The sequence below is a fragment of the Heterodontus francisci genome, chromosome 8 (genome assembly GCF_036365525.1).
Source record: "Heterodontus francisci isolate sHetFra1 chromosome 8, sHetFra1.hap1, whole genome shotgun sequence".
NCBI classification, from domain to species: domain Eukaryota; kingdom Metazoa; phylum Chordata; class Chondrichthyes; order Heterodontiformes; family Heterodontidae; genus Heterodontus; species Heterodontus francisci.
The window spans coordinates 15,442,571-15,462,840 of NC_090378.1; the positions used below are offsets into that span (position 1 = coordinate 15,442,571).

A 20,270-nucleotide genomic window follows, 5' to 3' on the forward strand; every position below is an offset into this window, starting at 1 on the left:
TCATTCAAGTTTTCCTTGTGTATTAGACATTACTTTCGCCAACTATGGCTTAGTGGGTAGCACTTTTACCTCTGAGTCACAAGGTCCCAGGTTTAAGTCTCACTCCAGAGCTTAAGCACAAAAATCAAGGCTAACTCTCCAATGCAGTACTGAGGGAGTGCTGCACTGTCAGAGATGCCATCTTTCAGATGAGACATTAAACTGAGGCCCCATTTGCTTGCTCGAGTGGATGCAAAAGCACCCATGACATTACTCCAAAGAAGAGCAGGGGAGTTTATCCCTGGTATCCTGGCCAATATTTATCCCTCAGTCAACATCACAAAAACAGATAGTTCAACAAGTACTTCATTGGCTGTAAAGCGCTTTGAGATATCTGGTGGTCATGAAAGGTGCTATATAAATGCAAGTCTTTCTTTCACTCACTGAGGACTGCAGTGTAGCATTTGTGGTACTGGACGAGGAAAGCTGATTTAATATTCCAGTTAGAATGTCAGTTCGAATCTCAAATGGCACTTTGAGAATTTAAGAATAGTTAAAATAAAATCTGGAAATAAAAAGCTGGTATCAGTAAAAGAAATGTTAGCATAAAAGAGGAGGTAGTTGAGACACTGGATGAGCTAAAAAGTATTATAAAGCCTGGCTGTATGAAAGTTGATAAGTCACCAGAACCGGATCAGATGTATCCAAGGATACTGAGGGAAGTAAGGGTGGAAATTGCAGAGGCACTGGCCATAATTTTCCAATCCTCCTTTGATAAAGGTGCTGTGCCAGAGGACTGGAGAATTGCAAATGTTACATCCTTGTTCAAAAAGGGGTATAGGGGTACACCCAGCAACTACAGGCCAGTCAGTTTAACCTTGGTGGTGGGAAAACTTTTAGAATGATAATCCAGGACACGATTAACAGTCACTTGGACAAATGTGGATTAATTAAGGAAAGCCAACATAGATTCATTAAAGGCAAATTGTGTATAACAAAGGTGATTGAGTTTTTTGATGAGGCAGCAGAGAGGGTTGATGAGGGAATGCAGTTGATGTGGTGTACATGGACTTCCAAAAGGTGGTTGATAAAGTGCCACATAACAGGCTTGTCAGCAAAGTTAAAACCCATGGAATAAAAGGGACAATGGCAGCATGGATACAAAGTTGGCTGAGTGACAGGAAACAGAGAATCGTGGTGACTGGTTGTTTTTCGGACTGGAGGATAGTATATAGTAGTGTTTCCCAGGGTCGGTATGAGGACCCCTGCTTTTCTTGATATATATTAGTGCTCTTGACCTGGGTGTATAGAGCATCATTTCAAAATTTGTAGATGACACAAAACTTGGAAGTATTGTGAACTGTGAAGAGGATGGTGATAGACTTCAAAAGGATAGAGACAGGCTGGTGGAATGGGTGGACATGTGGCAGATGAAATTTAATGCAGAGAATTATGAAGTGATACATCTTGGTAGGAAGAATGAGGAGAGGCATTATAAAATGAAAGACACAATTCTAAAGTGGGTGCAGGGACAGAGAGATCGGGGGTGGGTATGTGTGCACAAATCATTGAAGGCAGTAGGGTAGGTTGAGAAAGCAGTTAATAAGGCATATGGGATCCTAAGCTTTATAAATAGAGGCATAGAGTACAAAAGCATGGGAGTTATGGTGAATCCTTATAAAACACAGATTCAGTCTCAACTGGAGGATTGTGTCCAATTCTGGGCACCACACATTAGGAAGGATATGAAGGTATTAGAGAAGGTGCAGAAAAGATTTACGAGAATGATTCCAGAGATTGGGAACTTCAGTTACATGGATAGATTAGAGAAGCTGGGGCTGTTCTCTTTAGAGAAGAGAAGGTTGCGAGGAGATTTGATAGAGGTGTTCAAAATCAGGGATCTGCACAGAGTAGGTAGGGAGAAAATGTTCCCATTGGCGGAAGGGTCAAGAACTAGAGGACACCGATTTAAGGTGAATGGCAAAAGAAGCAATGATGACTTTAGGAAAAGCTTTTTTACTCAGCGAGTGGTTAGGATCTGGAATTCACTGCCTGAGAGTGTTGCAGAGGCAAATTCAATCATCGTTTTCAAAAGGGAATTAGATAATTATCTGGAGAACCCGTTTTTCAGGGCTACAGGGAAAAAAACGAGGAACTGGGACTAGCTGAGTTGCTCTTACAGAGAGCCAGCATGGACACAATGGACTGAATGGCCTCCTTCTGTGCTATAACCATTCTATGATTCTATGAAGCTATTAAATATCGTAAAAGCTCGACTGGTTAACTAATAGGAAGGAAAACTACCATATGGTCTCTAGGTTAAATCCAGTTCCGCACCAACATGGTTAACTCTTGGTTAACTCTTAACTGCCTTCTGAAGTGGTCTAGCAACCTATTCCTCAGTTGTACAGGTCAACTAGGGATGGACAATAAATGCTGCCCTTTCAACTGATGCCTACGCCCTGGGAAAGGATAACATTTCTGTCCATCCTTCCATGAAAATCAAACACAAATAGTCTTGTAAATGTTACCAAAAACATGAACAACAGCTCATCATGGATTGGACCAATCACTCTTGTTCGTAGTTCCACTTTTTCTTCCTTAACTGCTTCCATAGGTTAGGAAGAAACAGGATAGTAGATGTGGAACAGCCTCTCAAAGCGTTTGCGTATGTGTGTGTATGTATGCATATAGGGGCAGGGGGAGGGGTGTAGATGATTCAGAGTCAGTTGATACTTGTGAAAAGGAACGGGAATGATATCTGTTGAAAAAGGTGATTTAGGATTCGATGTTTACAAATCTGCAAGAGTTTTTTTTTAAAGGAGAGGTCGGGGAATCCTTCTCTTGCTATCCTGGTCTGAAAAAATATTTCTAATCCCTGTCTCTACTCACTGCTGCTGAGTTTTGCATTCAGTCCTGCATTCAGTATCCAAGCTAAATAGCTTTTTTATTTACATCTTCCATTATTTTATTGGCATTTGAAAGGAAGGAATATTGGATATGGGAAATAGAACAGGATTTAGAGTGGATAGGTTCAGTGGAAGTGAATCAAATAGACTCCTCGGTGTTATAATCTCTGATTCTATGACCACATCTCCCCTTGCTTCAGTGAAAATAAATTGACATTTGGGCCAATTTCATAACCTAGTCCCCTAAGGTCAGGGAAATCACCTAGTTACCCTCCCTCCTCTGAACCTTTTTTGATCTATCAATATCCTTTCTTTTGAAGTAGAATAACGAACATTGCATCTCAAAAAGGGATATCGATGCATTAGTAAGAGTTCATAGTTCACAGGCTGGTCCTAAAGCTTTATTGCTATACAAACTTATTATATAGACCCTGTTACAAGTAATGAATATACAGCCAGAATGAAGCAGTAATGGTTTCTTTTAGGCTTCTTGAAAACAACAAAATAATCATCTTCATTAGAAGAATTTGCTTGGGTCGTCAGCTCTGCTCAGTTGGTGTCATGCTTGCTTCTATAACTTGCGTACCTTAGCTAAGCCAATAGTCCAGTGGGGTAAAGAGGGAGTGTTGCAATGTCAGAAGTGCTGGCCTTCAAGTGAGGTTTTGATGGGCTCAGCTGATAGAAGAACTCTTGCCACTGAGTCAGAAGGTTGTGGATTCAAGTATCCACTCTAGGACTTAAGCACAAAAATCAAGGCTGACACTCCTGTGCAGTACTGAAGAAACACTGTACTGTTGGAGGTGCGGTTTTTAGGATGAAGCATTAAACTGAGGCCCTGTCTGCCCTCTCAGATGAATACAAAAGATCTTATGGAACTATTTTGAACAAGAGCAGGGGAGATTTCCCTGGTGTCCTGGTCAATATTTATCCCTCATTCAACGTCACAAAAACAGATTATCTGGTCATTACCACATTGCTGCTTGTGGGAGCTTGCCGTATGCAAATTGGCTGCTGTGTTTCCCACATTACAACAGTGACTGCACTTCATTGGCTGTAAAGCACTAGGATACTTCCTGTGGTCATGAAAGATGCCACAGAAATGCAAGTCTGTCTTTCTTTCTTTGAGCTGAGGCCATATCAGTCTGTTCAGATTGGTAGTAAAGATCCCAAGCACTACCTGAAGAAGAGTTGAGAGTTCTCTTTCTAACATTACTGCCTGAACTACTGCCATTGAGGACAGATCAATCGCACCTTCATCAAATTAATGTTTGTACATTTTGGATCTGATGTGTACCAAGCCATTGCACTTCAAAGTAAAGCACAACTGAGCTGTTTCTGAGAGATGTGACAGGGTGGTCCATAAAGGAAAGACCTTTTTAATAATTTTGCTGTGTCTGAAGAATGGAAATAACATTTTTGTTTTTAATATATAAAATTTCAGGCAATATTGAAATGGGGGAAAAATTGCCAAGACTACAAGATTGCAGCAAAGGCAACTACTGGCCACTTTGAGCATCATCCTGCAGTACTGGTCAAAATGCAGTGGGACAAGATACCTCAATCCCTAAAAGAAACTGCGGAATTGTAGGAACCGCTCTAATTAACATCTATCATTGTATTCCCCTGCATTCAGAGCAACGTGTAGAAAATTAACTCCCATCCCCTCATTTCCGTTACAGAGTGGCTGACCAGCTAGCAGGAGTGGCCTTCATGTTAGGATTCTCTGAAAGGCATCACAGGAACACACCTCATCGTATTTCGGTGATTGCAGCTGCAACGTCTCAACGAACCCTTGATGTTGTGCTGAAAACACCAAAGGTATTTCTCATTTCGCTACCATTTCCTCTGCAAATTTTCTTCCTTTCCCTCCTAGAGGGGCACATTCCTCAATAGGGTAAATACTACATTTACTGGGCACCATCCAGAAACCCCCGCCAAGCAGCCACTGGTGATATGTGAAATTTACTGTTGGCGGGCATCATAACTACGAAGGGGTCAGCGGCACTGAACCCAATCCTGCCCTTACCTGATCAGATGAATACAATTTTACTGGGGACTATTGGATAGCAATCAAGAGTTGGAGCCCTAGTCAATTTTTCCCTCCTTGAGACCAACTGTAGTGCCCAAATGGCACCTGGGTTGAAATCTGATGATCTGCAAACAAACCTTAAACATAGTTGTTAAAGCTTAGGCACCTACTGTGACTCAGTGGGTAGCACTCTGACCTTTGAGTCAGAAGGTGGTGAGTTTAACTCTCACTCAAGGAATGTTAGTGAAAAATCTAGGATGATACTCCCATTGCATAACTGAGGGAGTTCTGTGTTGTTGGACTGCTGTCTTTTGGATGAGACATTAAAATGAGGCATCATCTTCCCTCTCAGGTGGATGTAAAAGATCCCATGAAACTATTTGAAGAAGAGTAGGACAATTTTCCCTGATTTCCCAGCCAGTATTTACCCCTCAATCAACATCACTAAAAATCTGAGTGTCTGGTCATTATCACACTGCTGCTTTTGGGATCTTACTACGCACAAGTTGTCTGCTACATTTCTTACAACAGCTACACTTCACAAATACTTCTTTGGCTACTTTGGGATGTCCTGAGGTCATAAAAGGAGCTAAAGAAATGGAAGTCTTTCTTTTACCTGATCAGATCAGCACAATGTCAACGGCAATCACTGGATGGTGATCAGGAGCTGGAGCCCTTGCTGGTTTTCCCCTCATTAAATCAGGGGTTCTGAGCCCCTGGTCTGTAAGGCTTAAGTACCTAGTGGATAAACTCTTTGAGCAAGGCAGGTCTGCATCAACGATCTTTAGTAATGGATTTCCTCTGTGCGATTGCTTGTTGAGAAACCTTAAATCGACTTATAATGAGCTGATTTAGGATTTCAATGCATCATTACATCGAAGAAGTTTTCAGCTTCAATGCTTGAAATCAAATCTATCATGACTCTGTTTCTTTTCCATTTAGCATGTGTTCAGCAGCCGCGCCCTTTCCATCCCAGTACCGTTACCTTTTGATGTAAGCTCTCCCTCAGTGCATCAAAGAGGATTATATGTCCTTACTGATTTACCTGCCATGGTTTCAGGAACATCCACAGGTACATTATTTTGTTTTCTCTACTTTTATGTCCAACATTATTAGACCTCTGAGTATGCCAAATGAAGTGCATCATGGATCTCTGAGCTGGAGTATTGTGTCCAATTCTGGGCACCGCACTTTAGGAAGGATGTCAAGGCCTTGGAGAGGGTGCGGAGGAGATTTACTAGAATGGTATATGGGATGAGGGATTTCAGTTCTGTGGGGAGACTAGAGATGCTGGAGTTGCTCTTCTTTCTTACACTACAACACTGACTACACTTCAAAAAGTACTTCATTGGCTGTAAGGTGCTTCAAGACGTCTGGTGGGCATGAAAGGCATTATATAAATGCAAGTCTTTCTTTCTTAGAGCAGAGGTTAAGGGAAGATGAAATAGAGGGCTTCAAAATTATGAGGGGTTTTGGTAAAGTCAATAAGGAGAAACTGTTTCCAGGAGCAGGATGGTTGGTAACCGGAAGACACAGGTTTAAGATATTTATCAAAAGAAGCAGAGAGGAGATGAGGACAATTTTTTTAACGCAGCAAGGTGTGATCTGAACTGCACTGTCTGAAAAGTGTGGAAGCAAAGTCAATGGTAAATTTTGAAAGGGAATTTGGTATATACTTGAAAAGAAAACGTTCTCAGGACTATGGGGAAAGAACAGGAGAATTAGGATTAATTGGATAATTCTTTCAAAGAGCTGGCACAGGCATGATAAACTGAATGGCTTCTTTCTGTGCTGTAAAGTTCTATAATTCTATGGACCTATCCCATATTTCATGCACCATATCACATTTTAAACTAACTACACCCATCGTAGGAGTTGCTATTACATGATGGTATATTGTGGTGTCGTCATAAACTCATTTTTGGTTTGATGTCCTAAGATACATGCATTGGGGCCAAAATCCCTTGAAGTTGTCATGCTGAGATTGTGTGCCCTCCAGCGATGACCCCATGGGAGTTTGCTGGGGTATGAGTGCCCGGATGACCCATGCAACCAGAAACTTCAATGTCCTCTCACTGCTGGGATGAGGAATGCCCTCCCTTAAGCCGAGGCTTGTTCTCCTCACCCACTGTGTAAGGGAAAGGATCTGTAAAAAATTTAAAACAAAAGTACCTATTTTCCTTCAATGGACTCCCAACAACGGAGTCCACATTCAGAGGCCAAAGGGTCTCACCTCACTGGGTGTACCAAGTTCCACTGATATGTCGGGTCACAACTGATTCACTAGAGCAGGAATTCCAGTGTAAGGAGTCCCCAATCCTTGGTTCTGTCCCCTCCACCATATTTTCTTTGTAAATGGCGTGCGGAGTTCCTATCCACTTCCAAGGCAACTTGGAAAGTGCTATAACTGCCAGAAAGATGACACAACCAGGATTCTGCCAAATTCTGAGGTGGTTCTGCCAATCTCTCATGGAATTACTAGAACACCTGAGAAACCTTGCCTCACCACCCCACCCACCCCACCTTTAAGCTAGCAATAGCCAATAATAATCAATAGTAAGATAACTCCACTGATCTATCTCTGCAATATGTTACCAACATCAATCTGATTCAGCAATAATAGATATGAAAAGTTGAGCTTGAACCTCAGACACTTCTAAATGTTATTTCCAGGTTTCCTGATGCTCCTCAGCATCGCTGAGTCAGACAGACCAGGAAGGTTCAACATTCAAATCTCTCAATCCTCAATGAGTTAGCTACTCTGAGCTGGGGTGATAATTGGGAAGGTTACAATTGGCCTTGGGATCTTTAAGATTCTGAAGGGACTTGACAGGCTAGATGCTGTTTCCCCTGCTGGAGAGTCAAGGACTGGGGGTCACAGTCCCAGGATAAGGGGTCAGCCATTTAGAACTGAGATGAGGAGAAATGTATTCACTCAGAGGTTTCCTTGGAATTGTCTACCCTGGAGAGTTGTGGATGCTCAGGCAATGAGTATATTCAAGGCTGAGAATAACAGATTTTTGGAGTCTGAGGCAATTGAGGGATATGAGGATTGGTGGGAAAGTAGAGTTGAGGTAGATGATCCGCCATGATCTTATTACTTGGCAGAGCAGGCCTGAGGGGACATATGGCCTACTCCTGCTCCTATTTCTTATGTTCTTATGACTCCTCTCGGCCAGGGTTCCAGTTCCCATGACTTCTGCTGGAAAGCGTATGTGTAGGTAGTGAGTGAAAACAAATTTGGGTTCAGCTATCATGTTCCCACACAAATAAATTTTCAGGTAAAACAAACTGAAGAAGGTTCATGCAAGAACAGCCAATTAGGTGAGGTACCTGAAGTGTCCTTGAAACTCTACCTCATCAAGGAGTCAACGTGGTAGACTCTTAAAATGCCCTGTGAAATGGCCGAGCAAGCCACTCAGTTCAAGGGCAAGTAGGGATGGGCAATAAATGGTGGTCTAGCCAGAGACGCCCATTTCCCACAAACGAATTTAAAAAAAACTCTTTCAGGAGAGAGGGGAGATAATGGGGAAAAAGAATGTTTGCCATCACATGATTTTTTTTTGCCCTCAGGATATGGGTGGCATTAGAAAGACCATATTTACTGCCCTTGAGGAGGTGTTGGTGGACCTACCCCTTGAATTGCTGGAATCCTTGTGCAGAAGCTGCTCACATTGGTGATGTTAGTTGGGAGTTCCAGCATATTGACACAGTGATGATGAAATGGTGATATATGTCCAAGTCAGGGTGGTGCATGACTCAGAAAAGAACTTGTCAGGGATGGTGTTCCCACAACATTGCAGCCCTTCCCCTTCTTGGTGGCAGAGGTCACAGGGGGAGGGAGGTTGTGTCAAAGTAAGTTTGGTGAGCTGGTACATTCTGCAGGTAGCACATATTGCAGCCACCATGCCAGTGGTGGGGGGAGATATCGAATCCAGTTCCAACAATGATTAGCTTAGCAATTGTTCAGGCCTCAACGTCACTGCAGTTCATTAATTGATCGTTAATTCATTCTAGAGATTTTCCACGCACTAATTTTTTTTTCTTTTACAGATGAGTGTACAGTTGTGCAAAACCAATTCACCCCATTTAACAAGAACAGTTTTGAGTACCAAATGCCTGACGGCTGTGCTCACATATTGGTCCAAGACTGTACACCTGAACTGAAGTTCATAGCACTGATAAGACACAGTGCAGAATCGATATTTGTGCAGCTGAATTTGCCTTCTAGGTAAGGAACACCAACATGTTCGACACATGAGAAGCATTTGACAGGGTCACACTTATGATAATGCGCTGTGTTTTTTTTTGGAAAAGTCTAATAGAAATCCAATCGACAGCAACAGAAAAACTCCAACTGTTTGTCAACGGAACCAAGATGTCAATCGCAAGCCTTCCAAGTACGTAACTGTTTCTTCAATATAAATATTGAAAGACTTGTTCTCATACAAGCCCTCGGAGTGGTTCAGAGAAGGGACATAAGGTTGATCTCTAGTGTGGAAGGACTGAGTTACGAGGAAAGCTTAGTGTTAAGTATATATCAATTGGGGTTAATTGTATTCAAATGGCGGGCATTAACTGGGGACTCACCTGTACTCATGTTATATAGGAGCAGGCTGAAAGAGGAGTTAAAATAAAAGCAAAATACTGCAGATGCTGGAAATCTGAAATAAAAACAGGAAGTGCTGGAAATACTCAGCAGATCTGGCAGCATCTGTAGAGAAAGAAACCGAGTTACCGTTTCAGGTCTGTGACTTTTCATCAGACTGGCAAGTTAGAAATGTAATAGGCTTTGAGCAAGTGAAATGGGCAAGGGGGGAGGAAGAACAAAAGGGAAGGTGTGTGATAGGGCCGAGGGTAGGAGAGATTAAATGACAAAATTAACCCTTTTTTCCACACCCACCACCCCCGCCCCCCCCCCCACCCCCCCCCCCCCCCCACCCCAAAACAAATGTTCCACCTGGAAGGCAAGCTCAAAGAGGACCAATTTCTCCCCTGCTGAATCTTTAATATTTCTAACCTTTGCCAGTTCTGATGAAGGGTCACTGACCTGAAACGTTAACTCGGCTTCTCTCTCCACAAATGCTGCCAGACCTGCTGAGTATTTCCAGCATTTCTTGTTTTTATTTCTGAAAGAGGAGGTGATGGTTTGGAGGTGCATGATATGTAATGTGCCTCTCTGTAAATAAAAGCTGTAAGTGTATAAAAACTAGGCTCCTGTTCTATCCTTCACCAACTGGCTATATGAGCAGTAACACTTAAAAAGATATTAAGTGGAATATAGATAGTCAATACTGGCGGATGATTACAGGACAAGAAAATGGCATTGAGGTAGAAGATCAGCCATGATCTAGTTGAACGGTGGAGCAGACTCGAGGGACCAAATGGCTCCTACTCCTGCTTCTATTTCCTATGTCCCTATGTTCCTAAGAGGAGACAGGTATAAACTGCTGAAGAGCAAGTTCAGAGAGATAGGTTAATTGGCCATTATAAATTGCCCCTAGTATAGGTAGGTGGTAGGGAAATACAGGGACAGGTGGGGATGTGGTAGGAATATGGGATGAATGTAGGATTAGTATAAATGGGTGGTTGATGGTCGGCACAGACTCGGTGGGCCGAAGGGCCTGTTTCAGTGCTGTATCTCTAAACTAAACAAAACTAAACTAAAGGTCAATGGGACAGATTCCTCTTGGACCTGTTGGAGAAGGAAATCAGACAGGGAGGATTGCACACTGTGTAAGGGACGACTCCCAATTTTCAGTCCATTCAGATGAATGGGTGGAAATCAAGGTGGGGTGCCTCCTAATGGGCCTGTGAGCCACCCAGCCAGATCCTCCTCCAGTATCTGTACCCAGGCAATCCAATATATCCAAAGGTAATCACAGGAAAATCTGCCTCAATAGGTTCTTGGTTGAAGAGTAAGATAGTGATTAGACTCACCTATAATAACATTCCCTCCATCCCCATAGGCAGTTATAATGATTACTGTTTGTCTTTAAGTGGGATTTAGGTTAAACGTGTGAGCTGAGGATTCCTCTGATGGCTCCATTGGTTTAGGCAATGACTGCCTCATCCTTGCAGATCAGGAAGGTGCCTCATTTGCACTCACACGTTTTGCCACTGGCCAAGATATTTCAGGGCCTTGCATTCTAAGGAGTCTTTGTCCAGTCTTAGAAAGGGCAGGAGCAAAAATAAACTTGACTTCTTACAACTTCCCCCAGGCAGGGCTTCACCCCTATAGGGAACTCATTGTCTTGAATTCACCAACCGCAGTCCCGAAGGCATGACCCAATAATTGGATAAGTATGTTTTTCTGTGAACAGCTTCAAAATCAGAATGGGCTTTCGGCTTTGAAAAGTGCTTGTTGTGAATTCCAGTAACTGTATTCAGTGTTCACTTTACATTGCAAAATGTCAAACTTAATTTGAATTAAATTCTCTTTCACAAATTTAGAGCGGGTACTGATTTGTCTCAATCTGGAAGCAGTTAATGAAAATCTCACTAACTCAGGCAGGCTTGTGTCTGATTCTGTCTCATTGTGACGTTTACTGTTACAGGCTCCTTGGCCATTGAGAGAATTGACGATAGGCTGGAGGTCAAAGCACCAGAAGTCGGCCTTGAAAAGCTCTCCTTTGATGGCAAAGAAATCAAGGTGCTTAATATTTCATGGTATTATCTTCTTTCAAATAAACAAAAAAGTAAAAAGTGGGAGAGAATTTCGGGGATAGTAACCATAACTCTGTAAGACTTAAGGTAGTTATGGAAAAGGACAAAGACAGGCCAGAAATAAAGGTACTGAATTGGGGGAAGGCTGATTTCAATTTGATAAAACAGGATCTGGCCAAAGTGGACTGGGAGCAGCTACTTGTAGGAAAGTCTACATCAGGCCAGCGGAAGTCATTCAAAGAGGAAATAGTGAGAGTTCTCAACATGTACCCATTAAGTTGAAAGGTAGGACAAACAAGTCCAGGGAACCCTCGATGTCAGGGGATATAGAGTATTGGATCAGGAAAAAAAAGGACGCTTATGGCAGATTCAGAGTACTGAAAACAGCAGAGGCATTAGAGGAGTATAGAAAGTGTAGGGGGTACTTAAAAAAGTAATTAGGAGAACGAAGAGGGGACATGAAAAAACATTGGCGGTAAATATAAAGGAAAATCCTAAGGCATTCTATAAGTATATTAAGAGCAAGAGGATAACCAGGGAAAGAGTAGGACCCATTAGGGACCAATGTGGCAATCTGTGTGTGGAGCCAGAGGACATAGGTGAGGTTTTAAATGATTACTTTTCATCTGTTTTCACTGTAGAGAACGACGTTGTAGGTGTAGAGATCAGGGAGGGGGATTGCTATATACTTGAACATATTAACATTGAAAGGGAGGAAGTATTAGATGCTTCAGCGAGCTTAAAAGTGGATAAATCCCCAGGCACAAATGAGATGTATCCCAGGCTGTTGTGTGAGGCAAGGGAGGTGATAGCAGGGGCTCTGACACAAATTTTCAGATCCTCTCCAGCCACGGGAGAGGTGCCAGAGGACTGGAGGACAGCGAATGTGGTACCATTATTCAAGAAGGGTAGCAGGGATAAACCAGGTAATTATAGGCCAGTGAGTCTAACATCAGTGGTTGGGAAACTATTGGAACAAATTCTGAGGGAGAGGATTAATCTTCACTTGAAGAGGCAGGGAATAATCAGGGATAGTCAGCATGGCTTTGTCAGGGGGAGATCGTGTCTAACTAACTTGATTGAATTTTTCGAGGCGGTGACTAGATGTGTAGATGAGGGTAAAGCAGTTGGTGTAGTCTACATGGACTTCAGTACGGTTTTTGAAAAGGTCCCGCATGGGAGATTGGTTAAGAAGGTAACAGCCCCATGGATCCAGGGCAATTTGGCAAATTGGATCCAAAATTGGCTTGGTAGCAGGAAACAGAGGGTAATGGTCGAGAATTGTTTTTGCGAGTGGAATCCTGTGACCAGTGGTGTACCACAGGGATCAGTGCTGGGACCCTTGCTCTTTGTAGTGTACATTAATGATTTAGACATGAATATAGGAGGTATGATAAGTAAGTTCGCAGATGACACGAAGATTGGTGGTGTTGTAAATAGTGAGGAGGAAAGCCTTCGATTACAGGACAATATAGATCGGCTGGTAAGCTGGGTGGAGCAGTGGCAAATGGAATTTAATCCTGAGAAGTGTGAGGTGATGCATTTTGGGAGGACTAACAAGGCAAGGGAATATACAACGGATGGTAGGACCCTAGGAAGTACAGAGGGTCAGAGGGACCTTGGTGTACTTGTCCATAGATCACTGAAGGCAGCAGCACAGGTAGATAAGGTGGTTAGGAAGGCATATGGGATTCTTGCCTTTATTAGCCGAGGCATAGAATATACGAGCAGGGAGGTTATGATGGAGCTGTATAAAACACTACTTTGGCCACAGCTGGAGTACTGTGTACCGTTCTGGGCACCACACTATAGGAAGGATGTGATTGCACTGGAGAGGATGCAGAGGAGATTCACCAGGATGTTGCCTGGGCTGGAGCATTTCAGCTATGAAGAGAGACTGAAAAGGCTAGGGTTGTTTTCCTTACAGCAGAAAAGGATGAGAGGGGACATGATTGAGGTATACAGAATTATGAGGGGCATTGATAGGTTCGAAGGGAAGAAACTTTTTCCCTTAGCGGAGGGTTCAATAACCAGGGGGCATAGATTTAAGGTAAGGGGCAGGAGGTTTAGAGGGGATTTGAGGAAAAACTTTTCACCCAGAGGGTGGTTGGAATTTGGAACGCATTGCCTGAAGAGGTGGTAGAGGCAGGAACCATCACAACATTTAAGAAGTATTTAGATGAGCACTTGAAATGCCATAGCATACAAGGCTACGAGCCAAGTGCTGGAAAATGGGGCGAGAATAGTTAGGTGCTTGATGGCCTGCACAGACACGATGGGCCAAAGGGCCTGTTTCTGTGCTGTATGACTCTATGACTCTCTAATGTTTTAAATTTTAGTTCAACTATATTTTTGGAATCATTTTTGTGTGTGTCAGAGCGAGGAACTTCAGTGCTGAGGAACTGTAACCTTATTGGTTTCAATATGAGAAGCTTGGAGACATTAATGGCCAAGTCTCATTTATATCCTGCCCCAAATGGGTATAAAGAGGCAGCTGGCCCCCTGCTGGTAAATGAAGATTGGGTGGCATAGAGCCTGCCAACTGCCCACTGGCACTCATAAGTTATGGAGGGGTTCAGCATGGGTGGATAAAGGGTGGGGGTGGGGGGAGTGTGCCACCACCAAGGTAAAGTTTAGAGATTGTCTTTTAGGGCTTCTTCTTCTTCTTCTCTGATGGGTTGTACTGAGTGGGGGTCCACGGTAAGCTCAGTATACCGTTAAAATTCCATAGCAGTCTTAGTACTACACTCCAGAGACTTCAGCTCATAATCTGGGCTGACAATTTAGTGCAGTACTAAGGGAGTGCTGCACTGTCGGAGATGCAATCCTTCAGATAAGACCTTAAACTGAGGCCCATCTGCCCTCTCAGTTGTACCTATAAGATTCCATGGCACTATTTGAAGAAGAGCAGGGGAGTTCTCCTCTGGCCACTTTGCATCCCTCGACCAGTATTACTAAAACTTTATCTGATCATCTTAACATTGCTTTTTGTGGGACCTTGCTGTACACAAATTGGTGACTGCATTCCCTACAGTGCAAACAGTGACTACACTTCGGATGTACTTCATTGACTGTAGAGTGATTTGAGGCATTCTGGGGTTGTATAAATCGCTATATAGATGTACATCTTTTTTTATTATCTTCCATCATAGACTCCCACCTGAGTCAGGTCAGGCCCATCAGCGTGCGGGAATGCAGCAGCAAGTAGAACTCCTGCTGGGCAGAGGCAGTTAAAATTGTTCCTTTTATGCCTGCTTAACAGTTTGATTGGCTATGAATGGAGGATTGTACAGTCATTTCATTCAGCTGCTCTTTTCCTTCTGCCTGCCTAATCTAGGTTTCGGTCATGCCATGGATGGCTGGGAGCACGTGCGGATTGTGTGGGCGAAGTGATTCCCAGGGGAGAGATGAATATCAGCAACCAAATAAACAAACCACCATGGAGATTCTCAAATTTGCACACTCATGGTTACTGCCAGGGGAAAACTGTAAAGACGGTAATTAAATCCATTTTAGTATCTTTAAGCAGAAATTTTAGCAGATGCCAAACTGGCTGAAGTTTCCTAAATACCCGCTAGCAGACCCTTCCGAAATAATTTGGATAAAGGTGCCTGGGTGTGTTTTCCTCTCGTTTTCACTTTTTTACGTGATAGTTTTCCTCCCCCTTCCCTCCTCGAAGCTTTCACCTCACTATGGTATCACAGTGTCAGTCTCCCTCTGGTGCCATGCCCATTGAGCATGTGCGATCCCTGGCGTTGAGTGCCAGGGGTGACTCAATCATGATGGGGCAACAGAGACATCAGAGTGAAGCTCGATTCTGACCCTGAGCAGACATTGCTTAGTTCCTGCAGGAGTCAATAGATTATGATCAGGAGCTAGGAAGAGTGGGAAATTCCACGTCTTCAGCTGGGCTGGGAGAGTGGGGTTGAGGTCGGTGATAGCATCCACCTGGCTACTAACTCACGCAAGCAAGGAATCGGAGCCAGAACCGTCGCAGCTTGCAGGGCATGCTGACTCACTGGCTGAGTAACTTCAGTTAGTGTGCAAGTCAAGCACTCTCAGTTCTGTGCATGAGCAGGGAAAAGCTTCATCTACACAATCCCAATAACATATCTCAGTCTGAACTTCATCAGAATGCCTCCTACTGAACTCCCACATCACCCATCCTCCAACCTCCATGAGTGAAATTACCAATTTAGGCCTAGAAATTAACAGACAACCACCTAATGATAGTCTAAAATTTCAATGCAGGCATGAACTTGCTTATTTTAAAATAACTAAAATAGTGGACAATGTTATGTCATAGGAATGCATTAAGTGTTCACCTTTAATGTTTCTACCAGTCATTTCTATGTTTGTTGCTGAATTAAGGGTAGCTTTCTTCTGTTCTGTCCAAAGGCTTGGAGGAACTGGATTGAGCCTGTGCAAATTCCCTTTGCACCAGTACTCCATGGCCCTTGTTTCCCTCTGAAATGGCCTTGTAGCTTTGGCCTGATATCGGTGAGCCCAGAAGGTGGCTTAATTTGAATCTCATTAAGGCAGGGGGATCCCAGTTGTATCCATGGCTGCACAGATGGTGTACCTAGAGGATGACAGGAAAATGGATGTGGCATTACTACAAAATAACCCAGGTGACACTTTCTGAAGCCCAAAAGATTTAACTCCATTCTGAAATTCCTGCCTTGTCGGCTGCAATCAATCTCATGAGGCAAGACAGCCCTTCAATATTTAACCTCTCACCCCGGGGCAGACACAATGGGCTGAATGGCCTCTTTCTGTGCCGTAACATTTCTACGGTTCTTTGGTGCCCCACTTAGCAACACTGGATACCCAGAATTCTCTGGCAGTCCTCTTGCCTCTTATTACAGGGTGATGATATACTAATGTCCCATCATGAACATCTCATTTGATTACATCTTGCCCAAATATGGGAAGTCCCAGAAGTGCCGGCAGGCCACACAGAACCAGCAAAATATCTCCAGCCCAAAGTCCTGCTCCTGTTTGAACTCTGCCAACCCAGATCAGACAACAGCAAGTGGAAAATCTAAGCCTCACAAGATGACAGAAACAATATGTTGTTGCCTATAATTATGATCACTGTGGTCATTGTCAAACTCTTGTTTTAATCATTCTTTCAGCTTGCAAACTGACGAAAAGAACTGAGAAACTAGAGAAAACAGTTAATGTCGATGGACAGGAATCCAAATGCTACTCTATTGACCAGGTTTTACGCTGTCAGCTTGGATGTTCACCAGTTAAAACCGTACCAGTTGTCTACAGATTCCACTGCTTTCCAGCCGGTATGTTTCCCAAATCGATTGTATACGGCTATGCTATTTAATTTCCATTATTCTGCTGTGGCTAATGAATTTTGAAATCATAGTCTTTATAGAATAGAATCTTACAACACAGAAGGAGACCATTTGGCCCATTGTGCCTATACCAACTCTTTGAAACAGCTATCCAATTGGACACTCACCCTGTTCTTTCCCAATAGCCCTGCAAATTATTTCTGTTCAAATATATGTCCCTTTTGAAATTTATTATTGAATCTTCCTAAAGTGTGATGCCCAGGATTGGAAACAATACTCTAGCTGAGGTCTAACCAGTGATTTAGAGATGTTTAGCATAACTTCCTTGTTTTTATACTCTCTGCCTCTATTTACGAAGCTAAGGATTCCATATGTTTTAATAACTAATAAACATCCTTAACAAAAACTTCTGTTTTACAACTTGATATAGCATAGAAAGGTGAATTGTGTGAAGCCAGCAGGAGTAATTTTGAGCTTTGGGAACAATATAAAATGAGCAATATCGATTCAGCTGCGGATGATACGAAACTTGGAAGCATTATGAACTGTGAAGAGGATAGTGTAGAACTCCAAAAGGACATAGCCAAGTTGGTGGAATGACAGACAGGTGTCAGATGAAGTTCAATGCAGAGAAATCCCATTATATTTCATCAACAACAGAACATCACATCACCAGATGAGATGCATCCAAAGATACTGAGAGAAGTGAGGGTGGAAATCGCAGCGGCACTGGCCATAATTTTTCAGTCTTCCTTAGACTCAGGGGTGCTGCCAGAGGACTAGAGAATTGCAAACATTGCACCCTTGTTCAAAAAAGGGTGTAAAGATAAGCCCAGCAACTACAGGCCAGTCAATATAACTTCGGTGGTGGGAAAACTTCTGGAAAAATATAATTCGGGACAAAATCAATTGTCACATGAACAAATGCGGGTTAATTAAGAAAACCAGCATGGATTTCTTAAGAGAAAATCATGTTTAATTAACTTGCTGCAGTTTTTTTAGGAGGTAACAGAGAGGATTGATGAGGGCAATGATATTGATATGGTGTACATGGATTTTCAAAAGGTGTTTGATACAGTGCCACACAACAGACTTGTAAGCAAATATGTAGCTTATGGGATAAAAGGGACAGTAGCAACTTGGGAACGAAATTGGCTGAGTGACAGGTAACAAAGAGTAGTGGTTAATGGATGTTTTTCGGGCTGGAGGAAGGTTTGTAGTGGAGTTGCCCAGGGATCAGTGTTGGGACCCTTGCTTTTCCTGATATATATTAATGACCTAGACCTCGGTGCACAGGGCACAATTTCAAAGTTTGCAGATGATACAAAACTCAGAAGCATTATGAACTGTGAGGAGGATAGTGTTGAACTCCAAAAGGACATAGCCAAGTTGGTGGAATGGGCAGACAGATGGCAGATGAAGTTCAATGCAGAGAAATGTGAAGTGATTCATTTTGGTAGAAAGAACATGGAGTGAATATAGAATAAAGGGTGCAATTCTAAAGGGGGTGCAGGAGCAGAGGGACCTGGGTGTATATGTGCACAAGTCATTGAAGATGGTAGGAAAGGTTGAGAGAGCAGTTAATAAAGCACACAGTAGTCTGGACTTTATTAATAGGGACATAGAGTACAACAACAAGGAAGTTTAGTTGAACTTGTATAAGACACTAGTTCGGCTTCAGCTGGAGTATTGCGCCCCAGTTCTGGGCACTGCACTTGAGGAAAAATGTGAGGGCATTGGAGAGAATACAGAAAAAATTCACAAGAATGGTTCCAAGGATGAAGAATTTCAATTATGAATTCAGACTGGAGAAGTTAGGACTGTTTTCCTTGGAGAAGAGAAGGCTGAGAGGTGATTTGATTGAGGTATTCAAAATCATGAGGGGTCCGGACAGAGTAGATAGAGAGAAACTATTCCCACTCATGAAAGGATCGAGAACAAGAGGGCACAGAGTTAAAGTATTTGGTAAGAGAAGCAAAATGACATGAGGAAAAACTTTTTAACGCAGCGAGTGGTTAAGGTCTGGAATGCACTGCCTGAGAACATGGTGGAGGCAGGTTCAATTGAAGCATTCAAAAGGGAATTAGACAGTGATATGAAAAGGAAGAATGTGCAGCGTTATAGGGAGAAGGCAGGGGAATGGAATTGCTCTTTCGTAGAGCTGGTGCGGGAAAGATGGACCGAATAGCCTCCTTCTGCACTGTAAAGATTCTGTGATTTTGTGATCACATCACATATTAAATGCTGCAGATCTATCACCTGTATTCTCTTTGATCTCCACTGAGTACCTTTTACCAAGCGTGTTGCTTTCAAAATCCTGTTGCTTAAATATCCCTCCATTTCCTTGCCCTCATTTTCGCAGCATTCTTCAGCTTTGTGTTCATCTCTTCCAGTCTACTCCGCACCTTCCTCCACAGGGACAGAGCCTTCAGTCATCATTCTTTTGCATCTAAAACTCTCCTCCTAAATTCCACCTTCAAGAAATTCCTAAAAACCCCTTTGCTCATTCCTTCCGTCACCTACCCTAACCTCTTGTCAGTTCTGTTTCGAGCTCTGTACCCCTTGTGAAGCAGCTTGGGACAACACTATACATTAAAAACATGAGCCCGGAAATGCTGTAAGTGTTCTACTCGTTTGGCGCCTTAACAATCGATAGGACCCCTAGGGGGACAGCGTAATGGCCCACACTGAATTTCAGTGCTACTACATCAGCTCAAATTGTCTTGGGGTTGTGGTTTGGTTTGGAGTACTACGTAAGGCACTATATAAATTCATACTCTTTCTTTGGCCTTCCTAAAAAAAATGGGGGTATGGTAGTATAGTGACAATGTTACTGGACTCATCCAGAGGCTGACTAATGATCTGGAGTTATAAGTTCAAATGCAACCATGCAATTGAGCAATTTAAATTCAGTTAATTAAATAAATCTGGAATTTAAAGAAAGGCTGATTTCTGTAATACTGATCATGAAACTATCTGATTGTCATAAAAGCCCATCAGGTTCATTGATGTCCTTTAGAAAAAGAAATCTGCCATCCCTCCCCAATCTGGCCTATATGTGACTCCAGACCCAAAGCAATGAGCTTGACTCTTAACTGCCCTCTGAAATGGCCGAGCAAGCCATTCATTTGTATCTCAGGGGCAATTAGGGATGGGTAATAAATGCCAGTGATGCCTGCATCCCATAAATTAATATAAAAAATATCAGCAATGTGCAGAATTCATGAGCAGTTATTAGTACAGCATTCTATTGTGCTGCTCGTTGTGGTTTTTCTCTCTATACAAGATGGTGCTTTTAATTGTAGGCCATGAGTTCCTAGTCCATGTTGAGTTCACTGACCGCGAACAAAGCAACGTTCCAGTCAGCCTCAGCAT

The 20,270-nt window shown here is 42.8% G+C and overlaps 1 protein-coding gene across 1 annotated transcript in view; it reads left to right on the forward strand.

Annotated features, from left to right (window-relative positions):
• vtg3 (vitellogenin 3, phosvitinless) overlaps positions 1-20,270 on the forward strand; it is a 106,504-nt gene that overhangs the window by 76,700 nt on the left and 9,534 nt on the right. The window contains exons 27-34 of the mRNA XM_068038035.1: positions 4,330-4,472; positions 4,568-4,706; positions 5,860-5,989; positions 8,971-9,148; positions 9,235-9,317; positions 11,475-11,569; positions 14,921-15,080; positions 16,722-16,883. Of these exons, the coding sequence (XP_067894136.1) occupies positions 4,330-4,472; positions 4,568-4,706; positions 5,860-5,989; positions 8,971-9,148; positions 9,235-9,317; positions 11,475-11,569; positions 14,921-15,080; positions 16,722-16,883 (1,090 nt within the window). The remainder of the gene's footprint in view (positions 1-4,329; positions 4,473-4,567; positions 4,707-5,859; positions 5,990-8,970; positions 9,149-9,234; positions 9,318-11,474; positions 11,570-14,920; positions 15,081-16,721; positions 16,884-20,270) is intronic.